Source organism: Recurvomyces mirabilis (genome assembly GCF_035927965.1).
Source record: "Recurvomyces mirabilis strain CCFEE 5264 chromosome Unknown scaffold_39, whole genome shotgun sequence".
Classification (NCBI taxonomy): Eukaryota; Fungi; Ascomycota; class Dothideomycetes; order Mycosphaerellales; family Teratosphaeriaceae; genus Recurvomyces; species Recurvomyces mirabilis.
The window spans coordinates 76026-94060 of record NW_027041973.1 but is presented as its reverse complement, the minus strand read 5'-3'; the positions used below and the strand labels follow the sequence as shown (position 1 = coordinate 94060).

Sequence of the window (18035 nt, the reverse complement as noted above, 5' to 3'; positions counted from 1 at the left end):
ATCCAGAAGCTTGGCCTCAGTCCCGCCATCACCTACCCTGCCGGCATCCACCTCCTCCGCTCATATGATGGCGGTCAATCATCTTAGAGATCTGGGAATGCAGACAGCGTTTCCGCATCCGCTATTTCGCAAGTTACCATGCAAAGCTTCGGGCATTACTGACATATTTGAGATGTGTGGCTCGACAAGCCTGTTCCAATGATGGCTTATGGTATGCTTCAGCTGCATGGCCAGCTGTGGTCTGGTACCTGGCGTAATCTGAAGGCGTGCGGAGCAATGGGTGCCAGGACTGCCGTGAGGCAGGGAGAAGGGTGAGGCCACGTGCATGTCTGAGGAGAAGCATCAAGCCCTTGGCACCCTCGGCACCCTTGGTCGTGCTTCACATGGTTTCCCAGGACGTTCAACGGATGCAGTGGCCAGAGTGAAATCTCAAGACCTAATATATGTGCTGTCATCCCACAGTGGCGGATGGAGAGTCGTGAGCGATACCCGGGCGGGCGTGCTCAAGAGGCGGAGTGTGGTTTTCCAGCCGTAGATAGGATTACAAAAGTATCAGCAAATGCCCTGCCATCATTGGGGTGGTGTAGAGGACAACGAGAACAGGCGACCTTTGATCAGTACGGCTCCGTCACCCATCAAAACACCTCATTCGTCTCTCCATTGTCACGTCCTGTCGTCCATGAAGCAACACATTGATACTTCAGACAGTGCCGCCAAAGCCGCACGTAAAGCCGCCGTTGCCGCCCATGCCGCCAGCCACCGACGCATCGTCCTCACAAATCTGCTTTGTCATGGCGCTTGTCAGCACGTTTTGGGATTAGTGGCACGGCCGTAAGCCAGTAGCGTGGGGAGAGCGGGTGAACTTTTGGGAGCGGATGAATTCGAGGCTTACAGCTTCATCCATCTTGCTGCTGTATTCGGTCCCGATCGCGAAGGATGTATGGCATTAACGCACGAGAGAGGCGGGTGTGCATCATAGCTCGAGGTATGGTATAATGATGTCGGTAGGCGTGGACAAGTATATGTATAGTGCATCTTCCACCACTGTCTGTTCCCTAGCAAGATTCCAACATCACAGTATCACGATAGCACATTACTACCACAAGAATCAGTAGGAGTATAACATAGCAGTCTGCGATCAACCACACCCATCGACAACAAGCACCAAACCTCACCATCAGAAGCCACAGAGCGACAACCACCTCCATCATGCTGTCCACACCCAAACCCTTCACCTCCCTCCTGCCATCCACCACCCACCGTCCCCGCTCCGCCTTCTTCGGACCCGCCGCCTCCCTGACCTTGATCCGCGACCAACTCACCCTCCCGACCTGGCTAAGCATCGGCGCCCTCCTCCAAGGCCTCCTCTTCCTCGTCATCGGCCGACTAGCTCTCGCTCCAGCATTCCTCTACCTCTGCTATAATGCGCTGAAAACATATGCCATGGCTACTGGTTGGATTAAGAATACCTACATGGATGGTGTGGTCAAAGGTAAATACAGCGCCCAATTCCCGGACGAGACGGGCGATTTCAAAGACGGTAAACCCTCGAGCCAGGACGTCGTGGTCCTTCTCATCGGCATGCGCGTCAACCATCCTCTTGGTATCTTGGCACCGGGGCTAAAAGACTTCGGCGGTTTCTTCCAGGATATGACGAAGGATTTAGATAAGCACGGGGAGGAATTCGGATACTTGGGCATGACGAGCTGGATCAACACGAGCCAGCGGGAGACGAAGAGCGAGTTGCTGAACGTGGCGTACTTTCGGAGTACGGAAGGTCTGCACAAGTTTGCGATGAGCGAGTATCATATGACTGGGTAAGCTATTTCCCTCGCCCACTACATCTCCCTCAACCCCGCTGACAGTGTTGGGGTAGTTGGAACTGGTGGAACAAACACACAAAGCAATATCCACACCTCAGCATCTACCACGAAATCTACCATGCACCTGCCGGCCACTGGGAGAACATCTATGTCAATTCCCACATTTCGAATTTTGCTAGTACGGCGCATAAGATGGTGGATCAAGAGACTGGGGAGGAGAAGTGGGCGAGTCCTGTGGTGGACGCTTCGAAAGCTTCGTTGAGGAGTATGAAGGCTAGGATGGGGAGGGGGGAGGATTGAAAATGGATTGAGAGGTATCGTAGTTCTCGCAGGGTATTTGTGTATATGTCCTTGTCATGGTTCATGAGGAATTCAAAAATCCGATTGTTATACTGCGCCACCCAATACCGTAGGGGCTCCCCTACCACTGGAGAAGCAGGACCGAGCCGAAGTGCCTTGAGCATCGCGAGCCATGAACAAGGAGCTGAGATCCGCTCTGACTACGCATCGGCATCAGGGCTGATGAGAGTACCGATCTGTAATATCTCGACCACAGCCATTTGACTTTGATGGTCTGACATCCTCCTCACTGTCTCGTAGGCCACTCAAGCTGCGTGAGAAAGGTAGAGTTTGAGCAGTGTAAGTGGACTCATCCATCAGGAGATCAGATGAAGGTACGAACTTACCTCCAGACATCGTCTGGTGTCCTCAAACATTTCCTCTTCCACCATGGTCCGTGAAAGCTTAATTCCAAAGCTAGTAAGCAATTGTCTTCATCTTGTCCTCAGAGTGCACTGCCAAACATATATATATCACCTCGCACTCCTCTTCTCAACAATTCATCTCATCTCCCATCCACAACAACAGGAAGAATACTGCACACCCTCCCGAAACAATCAAGACTACTCCACCATGACCACAACAATCAGCACCGTCGTCCGGACCTCAGTGGCTCTACCAGCTCCTGATCAAGTCTTGCCCTATAACTTCGGCTACCCTGGTCCCGTCGTCGGCCCCTTCCCAACGACCTTCCTCACCACCACCCGATCAACCCCCTCCTATCCCGGCCCAATCATAGGCCCAGATGGTATGGTCGAAGTCTGCGTCGACGGCATCTGCCCGACCAGCTTCGACGAAGTCGCCAGAATGACTCCGTCCTCCGTCCACTCTCCTGGTGCCATCTCCGTGGCTCTCACCAAAGCCACGCCAATCAAGCGCGACTCCTCCGCCCCCTGCGTCATCCACGACTGCGCTCTCGGTCCCGAAAATGGCAAGGACTCCGCCTTCGTCGCCACCGCCGCCCGAGTCGCCAACGTCATCGCCACAGAACTAGGCGATGCACCACACATCACACCCGCACCCGTCCTCATCCTCCCCAAGCGCGGCTTCAACCCCTGGTCCCTCGCGACCGAGTGGATCATGCACACCAAACCAGTGGGTCCCCCAAAGTCCCACGTACCCAGCATCGAAGACGTCTCAGCCATAGACACGCCAGCCTACACCATCAACGACCCTCACGACCCTGACATGGAGCGACCCCAGCCCACCGATGGCCCAGCGAGTCCGGGGCTAGAATGGCATTGTGAGCCGAAGAAACATGTCTGGGATCACGGGAAGTGTGGATGGCAGTTGGTGGCCCAGCCTGGGGATGCCGAAAAGGATCCCAATGAGCAGGTGTGCAATGATGGGCTCATTGGGCCGTGCGATGGTCTCACTGGGCAGTCTGTTGATCCCGCCGCGCCTAACCCGGAGGTTACCCGTGGGCCCTGGATTTCATCTTTGGGCTTTGGAGATATCTTCGACGGGACTGAGGTAGAGGAGGGATTGGAGGTGAAGGGCGCGGAGGCGAAGGTGCAGAAGCGGTGCTGGAAGGACTGGGGAAATTGGTGTACGCTTTTCACTGGCAAGAATCATGATGAGAATGGTAATGAGCTCCCGACTTTGCCGATTGATCATTGATGGGCGAAAAGGCGTTGCTAGGGCCGGTGAGCTTGCGATGGGACGATAAGATGATGGACGATGAGTGACTGAATTTGAGATGGTGTGCGCAAAGGCTTGGTATGTGCTTGGTTGTGCTTGCGCAAGTGAAGCTTTGCTGTGTACTAGAAATTGAGACCAGACGATAGTGCTGTAGCGAATAGCGTGGTAGCCAATGGGATATGCTTTGAATTTGACTTTGTCCTCGTGGGTGCTGATTCAGATGATTACAGGCTTGCTGCCACTCTCCGCGTTCTCCACAGGAACGGTGGATACCATAAGCTAGTGTTGCAGCAGCCTATTGAATATCTTTCGCTTGACAAGCCCGGAAGATGTAGACCAGTATCTCCTCAACCCTCCGCTTACCCGCCAGAGTTGCGAGCCATAAAATGACGGGGCGGTAGCCACTCGTATCAAGTTCACTCGGTGAGCTCAAGATACGTAGAACGGCATTGATGAAGCGGGTATCTTCTTAGTCCTGCGGCAAAGATACTGCAGGTGCAGGAGTGCATGATACTAGTGTGTTTGATGAGTCGTGTCGGATACTGCCCATCCAGTAACTTCTACGGTCTGATTTCCTGTTCCAAGCTATCGATATGGACGGTCACGAGGTTCGATTTGGATACGGTCAAAATGAGGAAAAGCGTAAGACCGCCTGTCGATCCTCGGTGGGTTCCTGGCGCCGTAACAACAGGCTAGTCGGGACATGAACTTGGAGTTCGAAAGATGCACTCCCTACGCTCTGGAGTCTTATACAGTGGCACCATGAACGCACCTATATTTGCCTTGCTGGCGAGAAGCGTCGTTGCGATCGAGCTGCGGTGAGCTGCCGTTCCTCGATGTTGACGTATGTGAAGTATGATGCGCGGTAGCAATGTTGACTCCCGAATTTGGTAATTGATCCGACCTTTATCAGCCGAGTAGAGAGGACCATGCGGATTTCAGCTGGTTTGCAGTGTGCTGTGGACATCCGAGCCGGCAAGACCTCATGGCTTGGTGTCCTTGTGGATGTTGCGGAAGATATGCGCTGCCTGACGAAATGCGACCCATGCTCGGGGCCTTGCTAGTTCGTGCAGTCGTCAGAGCCACGTTATGCCCCCATTCATGGCTCGAATACGACCGGCGCATTCGCCAGATATGAGCCGCCGGTCACCCATGCCACCTCAAGGCGAGCCTGATGCTGCACATATATCAGGCCCGGGTGTGGTAGCCGGCGTGAGATATGCAGCTACTCGTTCTCCTCCGCAGAATGTAAGGCGGCGAATCAGGTAGACTAGTCCCTCAAGCAAAGCTCGGATGCGAAAACCTCTTCGGATTAGCTCTGATCGCCACCTCCGCAGCCTCCATCTTCGTGTAGCTTGGCACGCCCATTTTTGCAGGCAGATCAGTGAAATATCGAGGTGTTCGGGATTCGGCGGCCATGAAGGTATCGGACCAGACCATGAATTGAATGGTTATGCGTGGGAGATCGAGAGCTGCGATGCCGCCGCGAAGTGCGATCATGCTAGGTGGACTGTGTCAGTATGATGCTGATTGGGCAGAATGAGGTACTAGGTAGTGTGAGGGAAGAGGTGAGCGGTGGGAGATGCGAGGTAGGAGGTAGGACTCACCGCTGCTGAGCAGGCCGATGCACAGCATTAGCAGCCACCCGATCCCCATACAAATGCTCATGCAGCGCAATCTTGCCCACAGCCGAGATCATAGCATTGGTCGTCGCCCTGTCCGGATCGTTTAATGCATCATTCATAGCCTGCACCGCCATACCCCTCACGGGCAAAGCCTTGCTCAGCTCCATCGTGCCCGTCGCAATAGGCGTTCCTGTGGCAAGGAGAATTGAGGTGTAGTATACTGCAGGCTCGGAGAACTCGAATCGTCGAACCCAGTTGATGTAGTCATGGATCTCTTGCGTTGTGCATTTCAAGAGTGCTGGGCCGAGCGCGAGACGGTGATACCAGCGGTCCAGAAGAGGTCCGTACCAGGGTTCGTAGGGAACAGGGTAGGTGTCGAATGGGTCTTTGCCGGTGGCTCCTATGATGTGGATGTCTGGAAGGCGGAAGAGCTCGACTAGACGCTCGAGTTCTTCTTCGCGTTTGATGTGTGTGTTGGATATCTGCTGTTTGGCGATTTGCTGTTTACGTAGTTTGGTGACTTTGACTCGTTTTGCTGGTCGTGTGTCGGAAGCTCGCCGGCGCCCAGATGAGCTCAGGAGGGTGGGTATTCGTGCTGCTGAGTCGGGGCTGAGAAGTCTGGAGATGGCAAGATCCTGGCTGGTCCGCTTGCTGTGCTGTCGTATAGTCTCTGGATGCTGGAGATCCAGTATCTGCTGCGTGGGTTGTGGTTGTGCGGGGCTCGGTGTCTTGGGTGGCGTGGGCAGCTTCTCGGCAGACGTGGAAGCGGCATCCGAAGCACTTCCTTGAGCGCCCTCTTTCGGCAGCTGCTTGTACTTCGCCGCTCGCAGCCCTTTGCGCGGTGCTACTCGATGACTATACGCCGTAGCATGTGCCCGCACTGCTTTACGCTGAGCAACGTCGTCCGCTTTGCCAGGTGTGTCAAAGTTCACGAACAGCAGTTTGCCGGGAGGCGCCATGATCTTCCCGATGGCAGTGGTTTGTGGTGACCAGGTATGCTAGATAATAGTGCGTGCGGTGCCATCTACATGACATGCAGAGCTAACGTCGCAAGCAAGGGAGATGGACGAAGACGGCCATGCGGTAAATCTGGTGCGGACGTGCTGGCGTGTTTGAGGAGCTGACACCGTCGAAGCTTGTGAGGTTTTGACTTTGTCCTCGCATATGCTCTAGCAAAGATCTGGGACACCACCAGATCCGCCAGATGTCTTGTTCGCGATGTTTTGGTCCCTCGCGCCCATTCTTGGTCTGCTGCACGGTGAGAATGAACAGGTTCGAAAGCATCTGTTTGCTGGCGGGGAAATGGTGGTGTCTTGGTGCAACGTTGGCCGCAGGCGCCGGCCGCCGCAACCACCTACCGACGGCATCTGCCGAGGCTATCTCACGTTTCACTTCCACTTTCGATTACCGAAGTCCGAGCTTGACGCCACAGAAATCCAGACGACATGTCCTCCAGACTTACAGCTTCATGGGCGCACGAGACGCTTTCTCGTTCAACTTGCTGTGTTGGGAGCATACTTCCATTGTGGACACGGGGGCCATAGATTTATCCCTGTGGTAGCTCTGAGAACGATCCTTCTTGCAATCTTGAATCTGTTGTCGATAGCCACTTTGACCGGGTGTTGGTGTAGTCTCGATTATCGACGTCGTGCAGTCGACTTCGCCCGCAAGCTGAGGAATTCAGAAACAGATGTCTGGCAGGAGTTTGGAAGGAGATGTCTGGCTACTGCTGAACGTCGGAGACGAGTGCCGCCACGGGCTGGAGAACTATCTTCAGCTTGTAGTCAAGATATAGGGTAATCGCGAACAAATATGGACAGCTGAAGGGGCCAGAGAGCCGAAGCTCAGACTTGATCGATGAAAGTACATATCATTTCTGTATTAACCCTGCCTCTCTCACTCTCGCTCTTGCCCTGCAGTATCGCGAATAGACAAGTCGCATGGCTCAGAGGTATAAATCATGGCAGTTCCTTCTTCCCGGTATCGATACATAGAATTTTCGAGGACCGTGCGAGGTGCTGAATGACTCCTCAAAACATACGATTGCTTCGACTGGCTCCTTCAGTCTCCTTGTTCCATTGGTAGGTGAGAATAGCTCATCCGTCAGGGGTTTGTCTGGGCTCTTCATATCATGTGTGACAGTCACTATCACCACGTGTGAACTCGTGTGGTATCCCATGCATCTATATCCGGCCGATGACCGTGCTGGCTGGTCATCTTTTGTTGCTCGAAAGGATGATCAACCTTGAGCCTATTCTAAAGGACGATGAGGTTCGTCACTGCAGATACCTCTCTACGGCGCTGGCTATAATCGAGCATCACGATCGGTAATATTTTGCACCGAAGCTGGCTTCTTTCCGCAGTTGTCGTGAGCTGCGGGTAGGCTACGTCGACACAGCTGATTCTCGGCTCGTTGTCAACAGGCCAAATGCAGCATATCAAGTCGTCTCTTTCTCTTGTGGCTTTCTCGTGATAGACTCGTGACGGTGGACGATGGTACTCTTCACGAGGGCTTTACTCGTCGACGGCTGTCCAGCACAAGCCGTTGTAGATCCAGGGTTCAAAGGCCTTGGTCGAAGATCAAGCCTCTCAGCAGTACGGGAGCACTGGCTGTCCTCAGCACCGACAACTAGTACCTCCCACCACGACCACCGAGTCTTGTGTCCGAGCCCACCAACCTGCAAGTTCCCGCTAGCGTACCCCTCCTTGCGATTCTTTCAAGCAATTCGAAGCCGCTCTTACCTTCCTTCTTCCTTCTTCCTTCATCATGGCTTCGCTAATATCTGTTCTGTGCGATACTGACGTGATCAACAGCAGTGGTTCGTGTTTCTATCACTCATCCACCATGTAGCTCTGAGCTATGCTGTCTGTCTGTCGGAACAACAAAACTGGACGCTTCGTGCGTGCCAGCAGCGCAAAGACAAGTAGAGTTCTAATGTCTTGACTGTCTGTTCTCACCTGATCGGCAGACGCGCTGGGCTAATGCTGCCTCCGAGATGCCGCATACTATGGCGAGCGGAGCTTCGAAATGGCCAACATCTTTTTACTTTGCGTTTTCTGCGTCTTTGAGTCGCGCCCGTGAGACAATTGTATGACTCCAGAGGTTGCTGCAATGCCCTTGAGATCAGCTTTCCCCCTCGTCAACACTCACACGCGAATACCTCACTCTTCTTTGTCAGCGTCGACGACATGAGCTTGGGAAGGGTTGCTACAGAGACGTTGTGACTGTGGAATATACACCCGCGCAAATTTGGTATCAATGTCAGGCAGGGCTGCTGGGTTCAGGGGTAGAGGGTAAAGATTATATCAACAGGTCTCTATGTAAACTCCAGCAGACCACCCCTCCAAGTCCTCTCTAACTATTGCTCCGATTGTCATCAACATTGCCAGGCAAAGCAGCTGCGCAAGTAGCTGGCTTGTTTTCATCCAGGGCCCCTTATCGTTCATCCAAGGCCGAAGATGCTACGGAGATAGCATACTCGACTCTTCGTTCTTGTCTTCTTGTCCTCGGAAGAGTTCCACTTGTATTCGTCCTTCGCGCTCATTGCCCATCTCAAGCCTTCCTTCTTCTTCTGCGAAGCTTCACGGCTCTTGCTTGGCTTCAATCACCATTTGCCGCTCGCAGATGATGAGCACGTCGACTTTCTGGCAGGAGAGAATTTCCGCCGTCACTCGGACTATGCTGCTCTCCGAAGAAGTAGAAATCGTGGGCTCAGAGCAAGCTTTAGTGTCGCGAACGATCGGCCGCAGTCAAGCTTTCATGTTTCGATCAAGCATTGAATCGAACACGAGAGCATAGACGTCCTCCGTAGTTATCATGAAGGACGCTGGGCGGTAATTTGACTTCTCTGAATGCTGATACTGCCAGCTTTTCTCATTTGAGCTCATACTCCGGTGTCGTTCATGCCAGGGGGTCGTGCTTCATGGCGCAGACACTGTGACGCCCCACCGCATCATACAAGTGATTATAACTCTTCTTGACGTTGCTGCCATCGCGTCTCGTCCTCAATCAACGATATCCTCCGTGTAATACAATCTTTTCTCCCTGATATGCTGGTCTCTCATCTTTTGCCAATTGCGCGCAACAGTACTTCGGGCGTGGCGTTGGCTCGTGTAGGATCGAAATCTTGTGTCTGCTTTAGATCCTGCGGATGGTGGTGCTGACGTCGCAATGTTATGGAGATGAAAGGGTCTGATAGATTGTTGCCAGCGCCAGGGCGTGGTAGGGCGGAAGGAGCTGACGAGTTGGTCTTTGCGTCTTGCTTGGAACTGCGAGTGGCGCAAAGCTCGTAGGTCAGGTTGACAGTCACCAGTGGCTGAGGATCAACAGTAGTTGTGGTTATCCTGGCACCTCAATGATCTGAGCACCGTAGTTGTGTCAGCGAGAGCTTCGTAACCATAGACTTCATCGGTTACGGCGTTGCTGGCGCAGCAACATGCGCCGGAGACCTATGACTATCCCTCCTTATAGTGGTACGTGATGGTGCAGATCTACCTCTAGTTGAGTGGCAGGACAAGGTGTCTGGAAGAATGCGCTGCGGCTCTGGTATCTGATAATGGACCGAGGAATCTTGTATTGGCACTCGACTCACGTCTCACCACTCGTCGGTATCGAGAGTCGCTTCGCGCCGTGTTAGAGTTGCTCGACTCCTGGGGAGCTAACGTACAGCATCAAGGGATCGAATGAATTTTCGCGGTCCTTACCCGGAGGCGAAGTCGATTTGTGAGCTGATCGTAGGTCGTGTCGGGTTGGTTGATTCGGACTACAGGACCACTTTGAGCTGTCAAAACAGCATGTGTATCGTCATGAAGTTGGTGAAATCACAGCTTACTGATTTCCTTTACCGGGAAAATGTCTATGGGCGTCAATGGATGTCGACCCATGGTCAAAGATTCGTCCACGCGAGCTGCAAGGACCGTTCAGCCATAACGAAGGGTGAACTTAACAAAGCACTCTGGTGTGAATACGCGAAGAGCAAGTCGCTGTCGGCGTTGATCTGCTGAAGTTACACTGAAAGCCGGAGGAATCACGTGCATCGTGCTGGTTGATCAAGCGTCGGAAGTCTGATCGAGGCGATGATTTGGGAGGACCAAAGCGCGTGCTTGAGCTACGCGTACAGCCTCAATATCTAATAGAGACTTTCTATCGCTCAAGCTCATCCTGAGTATCGTGAGTGCAGCTAGATCGTGATGTAGAAAGCTCGTAGCAGCAGCAGCAGCTGTTCCATGTCAACGAGTCGTAGTGAAAGCATCTTGACAGCCATATCGCCGCCTCCACCAACGATTTTGAGACACGTGACGACGCCTGCCGAGTCCTCCGGTTACCCTACAACTGGAACAACCCCGGCAGAATCGCTCAATGGAATAACTACTAATTGGTAAAACAGCTTCTTTGTCCTTACGAGGACATTGGTGTTGTAAGTACATCAATCCTACCCCTTCGTGATTCCCTCGTTGCACACTCACGTAGGGTCCAGCGATGGGTTTCAGCGCCTTCGTTGGGCAGTGAACCAGTTCTTATCCTTGTGTGGTATGGGTCACTGGTCTCAGACCTCGAACAACGAGGCCGAATCCTCCTGTCTTCTGTAGTCGCTCTACTGTGTATCATGCCCTTAGCGGATTGATCACTGAGTTTGGGAAGACAAACAGCGTAAAGTCCAGGTCGCTCCTGGCCTCCTTTTTTGTTTTGTTCAATCAAGTCTTTGTTCAATGGAAGCTATTGTTCTTGGTGAGGACAACTACTTTGGTAACAAGCGTTCGAAACGGTCGAGTTCGAAACCTGACCGAAGACTTCGCTATGCTTTTTTGCCTACGCTGTTTCCTCGATCGATATACGTGGCATACCTTATTCGATAGAACGTGTAAAACTCTCTGACCGATCCTCAAGATATCAGTGGATCGATCGAAAACGGTATCATGTCAGATTTCATCACTTGTGTTGCCTCAATGAACGCATTCAGGGGTAGGTAATGCGATGCGAACTTCTTCAGCTGCGACTTGCGCTCAGTCCAAGCGTTTCTAACCCGCCACATCCTCCTCTCCGACCGACCCTCGAAATAGCACGATGCTATCGTCGCCGTTATACAGCTCTCTGCAGTATCGATTACTCGATATGACCCTGGTAGATCCAGTGTGGATACACCAAGACGCGTCGAATCGATCACTGCAGGACAAGCCAACCGTTTTCCTGGGGACAGAACCTTCTGGTCATCGTTCAAGAACGTCCAGCATCATACTTCGGTCCATCGACCCGCATACGATCTCGCTGACGAAGGCAGGAAACGCAGCTAGCCAGATTGCTCCTCACTGAGCAGTCTTACAATCCACAGAGACGGCGAGCATATTGCTGCACGACACTCATTTCCGCAACCTTACTAGCCTTCGGACGCAACGAACATGAACACGCTCCTCCATCGCCCTAAAGACGTCAGCAACTTTGTGCCGACGTACACCATCAAGAACACCTGCCGAAACATACCACAACCATCATCCCGACGTTCGCGCAGTGGGTCGACCGTTGCAAAGGAAGGAGATGGGAGGATGGAGACAGCGGCAAGGCCTGAAGTATCACTCTACATCCGCAGAACCTCTTCCATCGATAACATGCTGACATTTTGGCCGTGGAGAAGGCTAGGCTGTACGAGCAAGGCCAACCCTCAAGGCACGGACCCGACCTGGCCTCCACAACATCTCAAGGAGACATCTGTAAGGTGTGACTTCTGCCCGGCTTCATCATGTAGTCGCCTTTGCAGTGAGCTGTAGCTTGCGCGGAAGGTCGCACTTGTGACGACAGATACCAATGCTACAACGAACAGCGGGAGTGAGTTGAATACAAAGTCTATTCTACGTATCGCCATGCCCACCGACTTTGGACTCGAGTCTAGACCGTACAGATTACATACAACCATCAGACTACACTCGGCATATCAATCGGTAGACTTACGTACCAGGCCAGCACACTCGACGACCGCGGACGGAACTACATTGGGTTATACTCAAGTAGAGTAAGAAAAACACGGCTGCGACCCTCATGGCCCAGACACTGTACGTTTTGCAGCTGCACGCAGTCGATAACCTCATTTCCGAGCACCAAAAAATGACGTGAAGTCGACATCCTGGGCAAACTCTAGCCCCATAAACTTCACATCGTCCAACCTTGCTTCTTTCAGGCCGGCACGCTTCTCTAGCGAGAGCTTTGCGTTAAAACTTCACACTGATTCCGGTCCATCATTGTCCACCATTGCGCTACTTCGGCAGATGGAGGGATATGCCCCGGGACCGGAAGGGATAATTTGGGACAATGCGCCCCGTCGGAATCGTGGCGGTGAATGATTCCTATCTGGTTCCTAGGCTTCGGATAGCTTGCGCGATAGGCTGTTGTCGACTGGACCATCACAATAGACACCTCGACAACCCTCGCAGATTGCTTGCAGCCCTACTCGTATGTCGCTGGCGAGGCGTAAGCTAGGATTGGCGCAGGAGCAGGTGTAGACGAAGACAGTAAGGAGAGGAGATCTCTAGATGGAGATTTGTACTGACTATATGTCCGCCAGTACTCAAGTGATGGCTCGGAGCCCGGTGCTGTGATCATTCCGTAGCTTCCGCCAACGCCAATCTCAACAACCTCTTCCTCAGCGAAAGCCTTGTCAGCCGCGTTAGCCTTGTTGATTAATCCGTCTTTCTCTCACCACGTCCTCAGCCTCAATCACGGTCCCGACAAGACTTGCGACCCTGCTCATGACTTTTCACGTACTCAGCATGCTTCTGATCTTCCGTCCAACTCTCTGTGTCTACTTTAGTGAGCGTACTGGCAACCTACTCACTCTTGCAACCTTTTCTCCACCTCAACTCAGCACAGCGGCCACAGACTCAACTTCGAGTCTGACAGGAGCTCTGGTAACAACGCTCATTACATCGGCTATGTTGCCACTCATCTCGGCATCTAGATTCCGCAGCGAACCTATTATCTTCTTGGCCCGTGTGATGCTGCATATTACAGAGTCGGTTCCAGTATATGAGTCCGGACGCTGCTTACATCCTGCGATACAAGTTTTGAAGAACTACATGGTCTAGAGCTGGCGCATGGTGCCGGCGTCGAGCATAAAGGGAGAGAGCCATGGCTACTTTGTTCGATAGTCTAATATAACGATCCAGCAAGCCAAAAATTTTCGAACAATGGAACAAAGAGTGCTTGGTACGGTATGTTGCCTGCCAACCGTATCGCCGGCGACCTCTTACACTAGACAGATCTGAGACAATAACAGAAATCAAGACTACTACGACGATGACTGCATTAATGCTTACGATAGGCGTGGAGCTCGAGTTCCTCATTGTCTGCCCTTATGAGCTATTGGACGAAGACGAGTGTGAGTACGATGGCATCCTCCCAATACAGGGTATAGTCTACGAGAAGCTGCGCGACGCTGGCGTCCGGGCTTCTTTCGAAGGCTATGCCAATCCAAGTTCCGTGAAGACCAAAGACGATGCTTACGGCTGCTGGCAGATCGATATTGACGACTCTCTGAAGCTGAGTGACGTCGAAAGAAAAGCAGTTCCACAAGGCTGGGCATCCTACGGCATGGAGCTCAGCTCTCGCACATTCAGTCTCAAGGACGACGACTGGCAAGGCGAGATCAATACAGTCTTAGAGTGTCTTCAAAGCCTTCAACAGATAGATTGCCGCGTATTGACTAACGAGAGCACAGGTCTCCATGTCCACGCTGGGTTCGGGGATGAGAAGACTCCTCTCAGAACAGCCAAGAATGTCTGCTCTCTTGTCACCGCCTTCTCGCACTGCTTAGATGAGTTGCACCACATCTCATGAACTCATCATCCGGACGGCCCACTCAACGTAGCGTGTGAGATCAACTGCCACATGCCCATCACTCAGTTCCATCGCAGTAATCATGTTCTGCATATCAAGGACGCCAAGCTCTTTGACTGGCTGGCGTGTATCGAAGAGCATATTGTCAGCTACGAAAACTTCTTCCAGGTAAGTGGCATGAGTGATTCACTCATCACCGGCCATCATTGTGCCTACAACTTCGAGAATCTCTGGCAAAAGCCAGCTCACGATGGCCTCGAGCCGATAGGGACTATCGAGTTCCGTCAGCACGCGGGTACGCTCAACTCGAAAGCTATCTGTGTCTGGGTGATGCTAACGACGCAGATTGTAAAGTTCTGTACAGATGTCTCAGCGCCAGACTTCCTCCGTCTACTGATCAGCTCGGTGAGCCCAAGGATGACCTTACCGAATCTGCTAGCCTTGGTCTGTAAAGATCGGGAGACCAAGCAGTACTACACTGACATGATATCGGACAGCATCGATGACATCGGCAAGTTCTCCCGCTCCAAGAAAGCTTCCCAGCAACCCAAGAGTCTGTGGTCTGGCGTCTTCCAAAAGGCATCGCTCGTCCAGCTGGAGCATGTTAATGGCACCATCGTAGCGAAGGACTCGTGTATGAAGGCGCGATTCGCACAGATCTCGAAGTACAAAAGAGAAGGTAAGTATGGGACTCTTCCATCTTTCGTGATGCCGTCGAGGGTCGCAGACGACCTAATCCTCAGCTTCGAGAAAAGATGCAGAAAATCGTTGGAGCTATGCCTAGCGGAGGACCGCGAGGAATCCGAGACACATGAGCTCGCAGCTGCATTGCAGTTCGTTGCTTCCGTGTATGGAGCGGACTTGACAGAGGAGAGGTATCTTGCAAAGCTGGCACAGTACTGATACCACCCATATCGCTCATTGTAAGGATTTTTTCCGGCCCTCGAGATGATTGTGTCCAGAAGTCCTGAGTTCCAGTGCCTGGTGTCAGGACCGTATCAAAAGACCCCACACGGCCGTCACGACCTCCCTCTAATCATCACAATCTACAATCTTTTACTACCACGTTGCGGTGCTCTTCGATCAGGCCGGCACTCAAAATCGTAGTTCAGAAACGCCAGCTCGTCAATGACGAGTCGTCCCATGACCATTCGCTCTGCTGGAGCACATCGTTCCCGTCAACAACTATGTATGTGGATTGTGTTCGTTAGCAAGTAGAATTGTGCGCGACAGCATGTCAGGATGAGACCATTTGCCTCCTTCGCGTCCTCTGAACGTATGCCGAGCGACGCCGGCGGCCTCCTGCACGATCGCGTTGATCGCAGCCCTGACTTGCCTTGGCGGGTGGCAGCGGTGGCCGAGCTGAGAGACACTCGAGGACCGATTCGAAACATCGCACCCAAGTACGAAGCTTGATTTCGAGCGATCCATAGGGTCAAGTAGCTAAAAGACTTGCATATGCTATTACTCGGATTTTCAGTTTGGCAGGTCTGCAGTCCATGTAATATAGTCCGCGGCTTGTGAGAAAGAGTTGTTCATGAGAGACATAACTATGTACGACTCCACGCAGCCCCAAATGCTCACGCATCTCTCTGTGCAAGTCTTCTGCCATCGCCTGAGACGCGTTCCGTGTGTCTCGTCCAGCGTTTTCGCTAGTATCCTGATCTTCTGACTAACGAGCCTCATCATAACTCATGGCAACCAACGCCTATCAAAGACTCCCCAAAACACCAGTATCCACACGAAAATCCTGGTCTCATCTCTAGACATCACTAACAACACTCCTCCTCCTGTCACTCCCAATCATACTATGGAACTCCTCACCCTCCTCATGGCTGACTCGCGGAGACTCCACGCTATGCCTATCCCCAAATGGATTCGCATCTACCACATGCGGCCCACCTAACATCCCACCCACGCTCAACCGCGCCACGCGGACCGAGTGGACGGAGGCAGTCTCGGAGTATTGGTCGGAATTGAAGGATCGCTGGGAGATACTTCGTGAGGTCTGCGGGCGCTCGACAGGAGAGACGAGGAAGTTATTGTCAAGATTCGTCGGGGAGGAGGAAGGGCTAGGATCGGCGAAGGGCGAGCGTGTGGTTTCCTGGTGGTGAGGTTCGCGGACGGTGGGGATGAGGGTGGTAGCTGCCAGGGCGGCGGGTTCAGGTACTTCTGGTATGGAGGTCCTGTTCAGACTACCACCACCTGAACCATGCGTGGAAGGCAGAGACTTGGCTTTATAAGGCGGTGGTGGTTCATCAAATGTAGTGCCGCCTTCGCTGCGGCGTGGTGGAGCGTAGTACTCACCGCTTTCACCCCGGCGAGAGCCTTGAGAGGAGGTGTCGAGGCCGGTGAAGTAGGCGTTGTTACGGTTTGAAGTGACTACTGGTGCTGGTGCAGCCGTGGATGAGGAGCCGCGGACAGAACTGAATTTCTCTCGCATAGCTGGGAGGAAGGCGCCGCCGCTCGGTGAGCGTTCGCGGTTTCGCTTGCTTCTCCGACGGAGGCAGAGGAAGGCCAGGATGATTGCGAGCAGTGCGAGAAGGATGGGCACGACTACTGCTGCTGCTAGTGCGCCGTGCGACATGCTGTGGGGGTGATGCGCGTTACCAGTCAGTGGTAGTGGGTTCTGAGTCTCGGAAGCTGCTGTTCCTGACGAGGAAGAGGCCATGCTAGCACTGCCATGTAGAGACGAAGCACTGCTGTACGACGCACCACTTGACACGGCGCCAGCTGGTTTGGTTGACGTGGTGAAGGTCGTTTGTGATGAAGATGCAGATGAAGCTGTCGCATCTGCTGCAGATGCTGTAGACTGAGTCGAGGGAGCTGATGCAATCGCTGATGCATCGGAAGTGCTCTGGGATGTACTCGTGGGCGTCACAGCTGCGGCAGTGCTCGAAGGTGCCAAGTTATCTGTTGTAGATACGCCGAGCGGTATACTGGTCGAGATGGTGTCGCCAGAGCCGGACGTCGTCGCCGCTGCCACGGAAGATGCCTGCGCCACACTCGCAGCACTCTCAACACTGGCGACACTCGCTACGCTTGCTGCAATGGCGCTGGATTGCTGAGCTGCCAAGTTGGATGTGAATGCAGCGTATGCGGAGGAACCACCGAATCCACCACCAGGGCCGCCGCCTCCACCTTGAGCTACCATGTTGGACTTTGCTGGTGTAGCTTCGCTACGGCGACAATCTGTAGTATTCCAGCGCGAAAGCAGAGCTGTCTGTCGGGTCGAGGAGATGGTATCCGGACGATCTGAAGTGAAGCTGACACTACAGGATCCCGGGTTGGTATCTGCGGAGAAAGAAGTGGGGAATCCCGACGCTGATCAATGTCTGGTAGGCCAGTGAAGTTTAATGACGTCGAAAGACGGTTCGATGCTGCAGGTGTAGGTGAATGATGGTGTGCTGCAGCTGTACACGTGACGGAATAAGGACTCGATGAGTTTGCCCAGGAAATGTATGGCAGGAAGGATGAAGGATTGGCCTTTGTGGCTCTTTCAATACTACGCCGTGTACCAAGTCATTGCCCGATACGAGAAGAGCTGGTGGCACGGTCGTCGATTCGGTGGAACTCAATGCGACTGTTTCCCTATTTATCCAAGTGCCGACATGCCGATGGTGATGTTTCACCCGTGCCGTACATGTTCGATCCCACTGCATCAACAGAGCATACACGAACCCGTTGCTATTACCACCAGAGATCAATCCTGTGTAAATATATCGTGCTGTAAGTTGTCCAGGCTGGCAGGCCAGCGTGCCCTATGAATCACGAAGCTCGGAT

General features: G+C 53.1%; 6 protein-coding genes across 6 annotated transcripts; 4 read left to right on the top strand and 2 right to left on the bottom strand.

Annotated features, from left to right (window-relative positions):
• Positions 1-1209: 1209 nt before the first annotated feature.
• Positions 1210-2123, top strand: LTS14_010249 (uncharacterized protein; the record flags this gene model as incomplete). Its single annotated transcript, XM_064842926.1, has 2 exons — positions 1210-1817; positions 1877-2123. The coding sequence occupies 2 exons, from the start codon at positions 1210-1212 to the stop codon at positions 2121-2123; spliced, it is 855 nt and encodes a 284-aa protein (XP_064689489.1).
• A 612-nt stretch (positions 2124-2735) lies between these two features.
• LTS14_010248 (uncharacterized protein) lies at positions 2736-3782 on the top strand (the record flags this gene model as incomplete). Its single annotated transcript, XM_064842925.1, has 1 exon — positions 2736-3782. One exon carries the CDS (start codon positions 2736-2738, stop codon positions 3780-3782), a length of 1047 nt encoding a protein of 348 aa, XP_064689488.1.
• Positions 3783-5081: 1299 nt separating this feature from the next.
• On the bottom strand, positions 5082-6387 carry LTS14_010247 (uncharacterized protein; the record flags this gene model as incomplete). The annotated part of the gene is made up of 2 exons (XM_064842924.1): positions 5082-5304; positions 5411-6387. 2 exons carry the CDS (start codon positions 6385-6387, stop codon positions 5082-5084), a joined length of 1200 nt encoding a protein of 399 aa, XP_064689487.1.
• Positions 6388-13712: 7325 nt separating this feature from the next.
• On the top strand, positions 13713-14252 carry LTS14_010246 (uncharacterized protein; the record flags this gene model as incomplete). Its single annotated transcript, XM_064842923.1, has 1 exon — positions 13713-14252. One exon carries the CDS (start codon positions 13713-13715, stop codon positions 14250-14252), a length of 540 nt encoding a protein of 179 aa, XP_064689486.1.
• A 51-nt stretch (positions 14253-14303) lies between these two features.
• LTS14_010245 (uncharacterized protein) lies at positions 14304-15155 on the top strand (the record flags this gene model as incomplete). Its single annotated transcript, XM_064842922.1, has 1 exon — positions 14304-15155. The coding sequence occupies one exon, from the start codon at positions 14304-14306 to the stop codon at positions 15153-15155; it is 852 nt and encodes a 283-aa protein (XP_064689485.1).
• An 859-nt stretch (positions 15156-16014) lies between these two features.
• LTS14_010244 (uncharacterized protein) lies at positions 16015-17406 on the bottom strand (the record flags this gene model as incomplete). Its single annotated transcript, XM_064842921.1, has 1 exon — positions 16015-17406. The coding sequence occupies one exon, from the start codon at positions 17404-17406 to the stop codon at positions 16015-16017; it is 1392 nt and encodes a 463-aa protein (XP_064689484.1).
• Between the last annotated feature and the right edge of the window lie 629 nt (positions 17407-18035).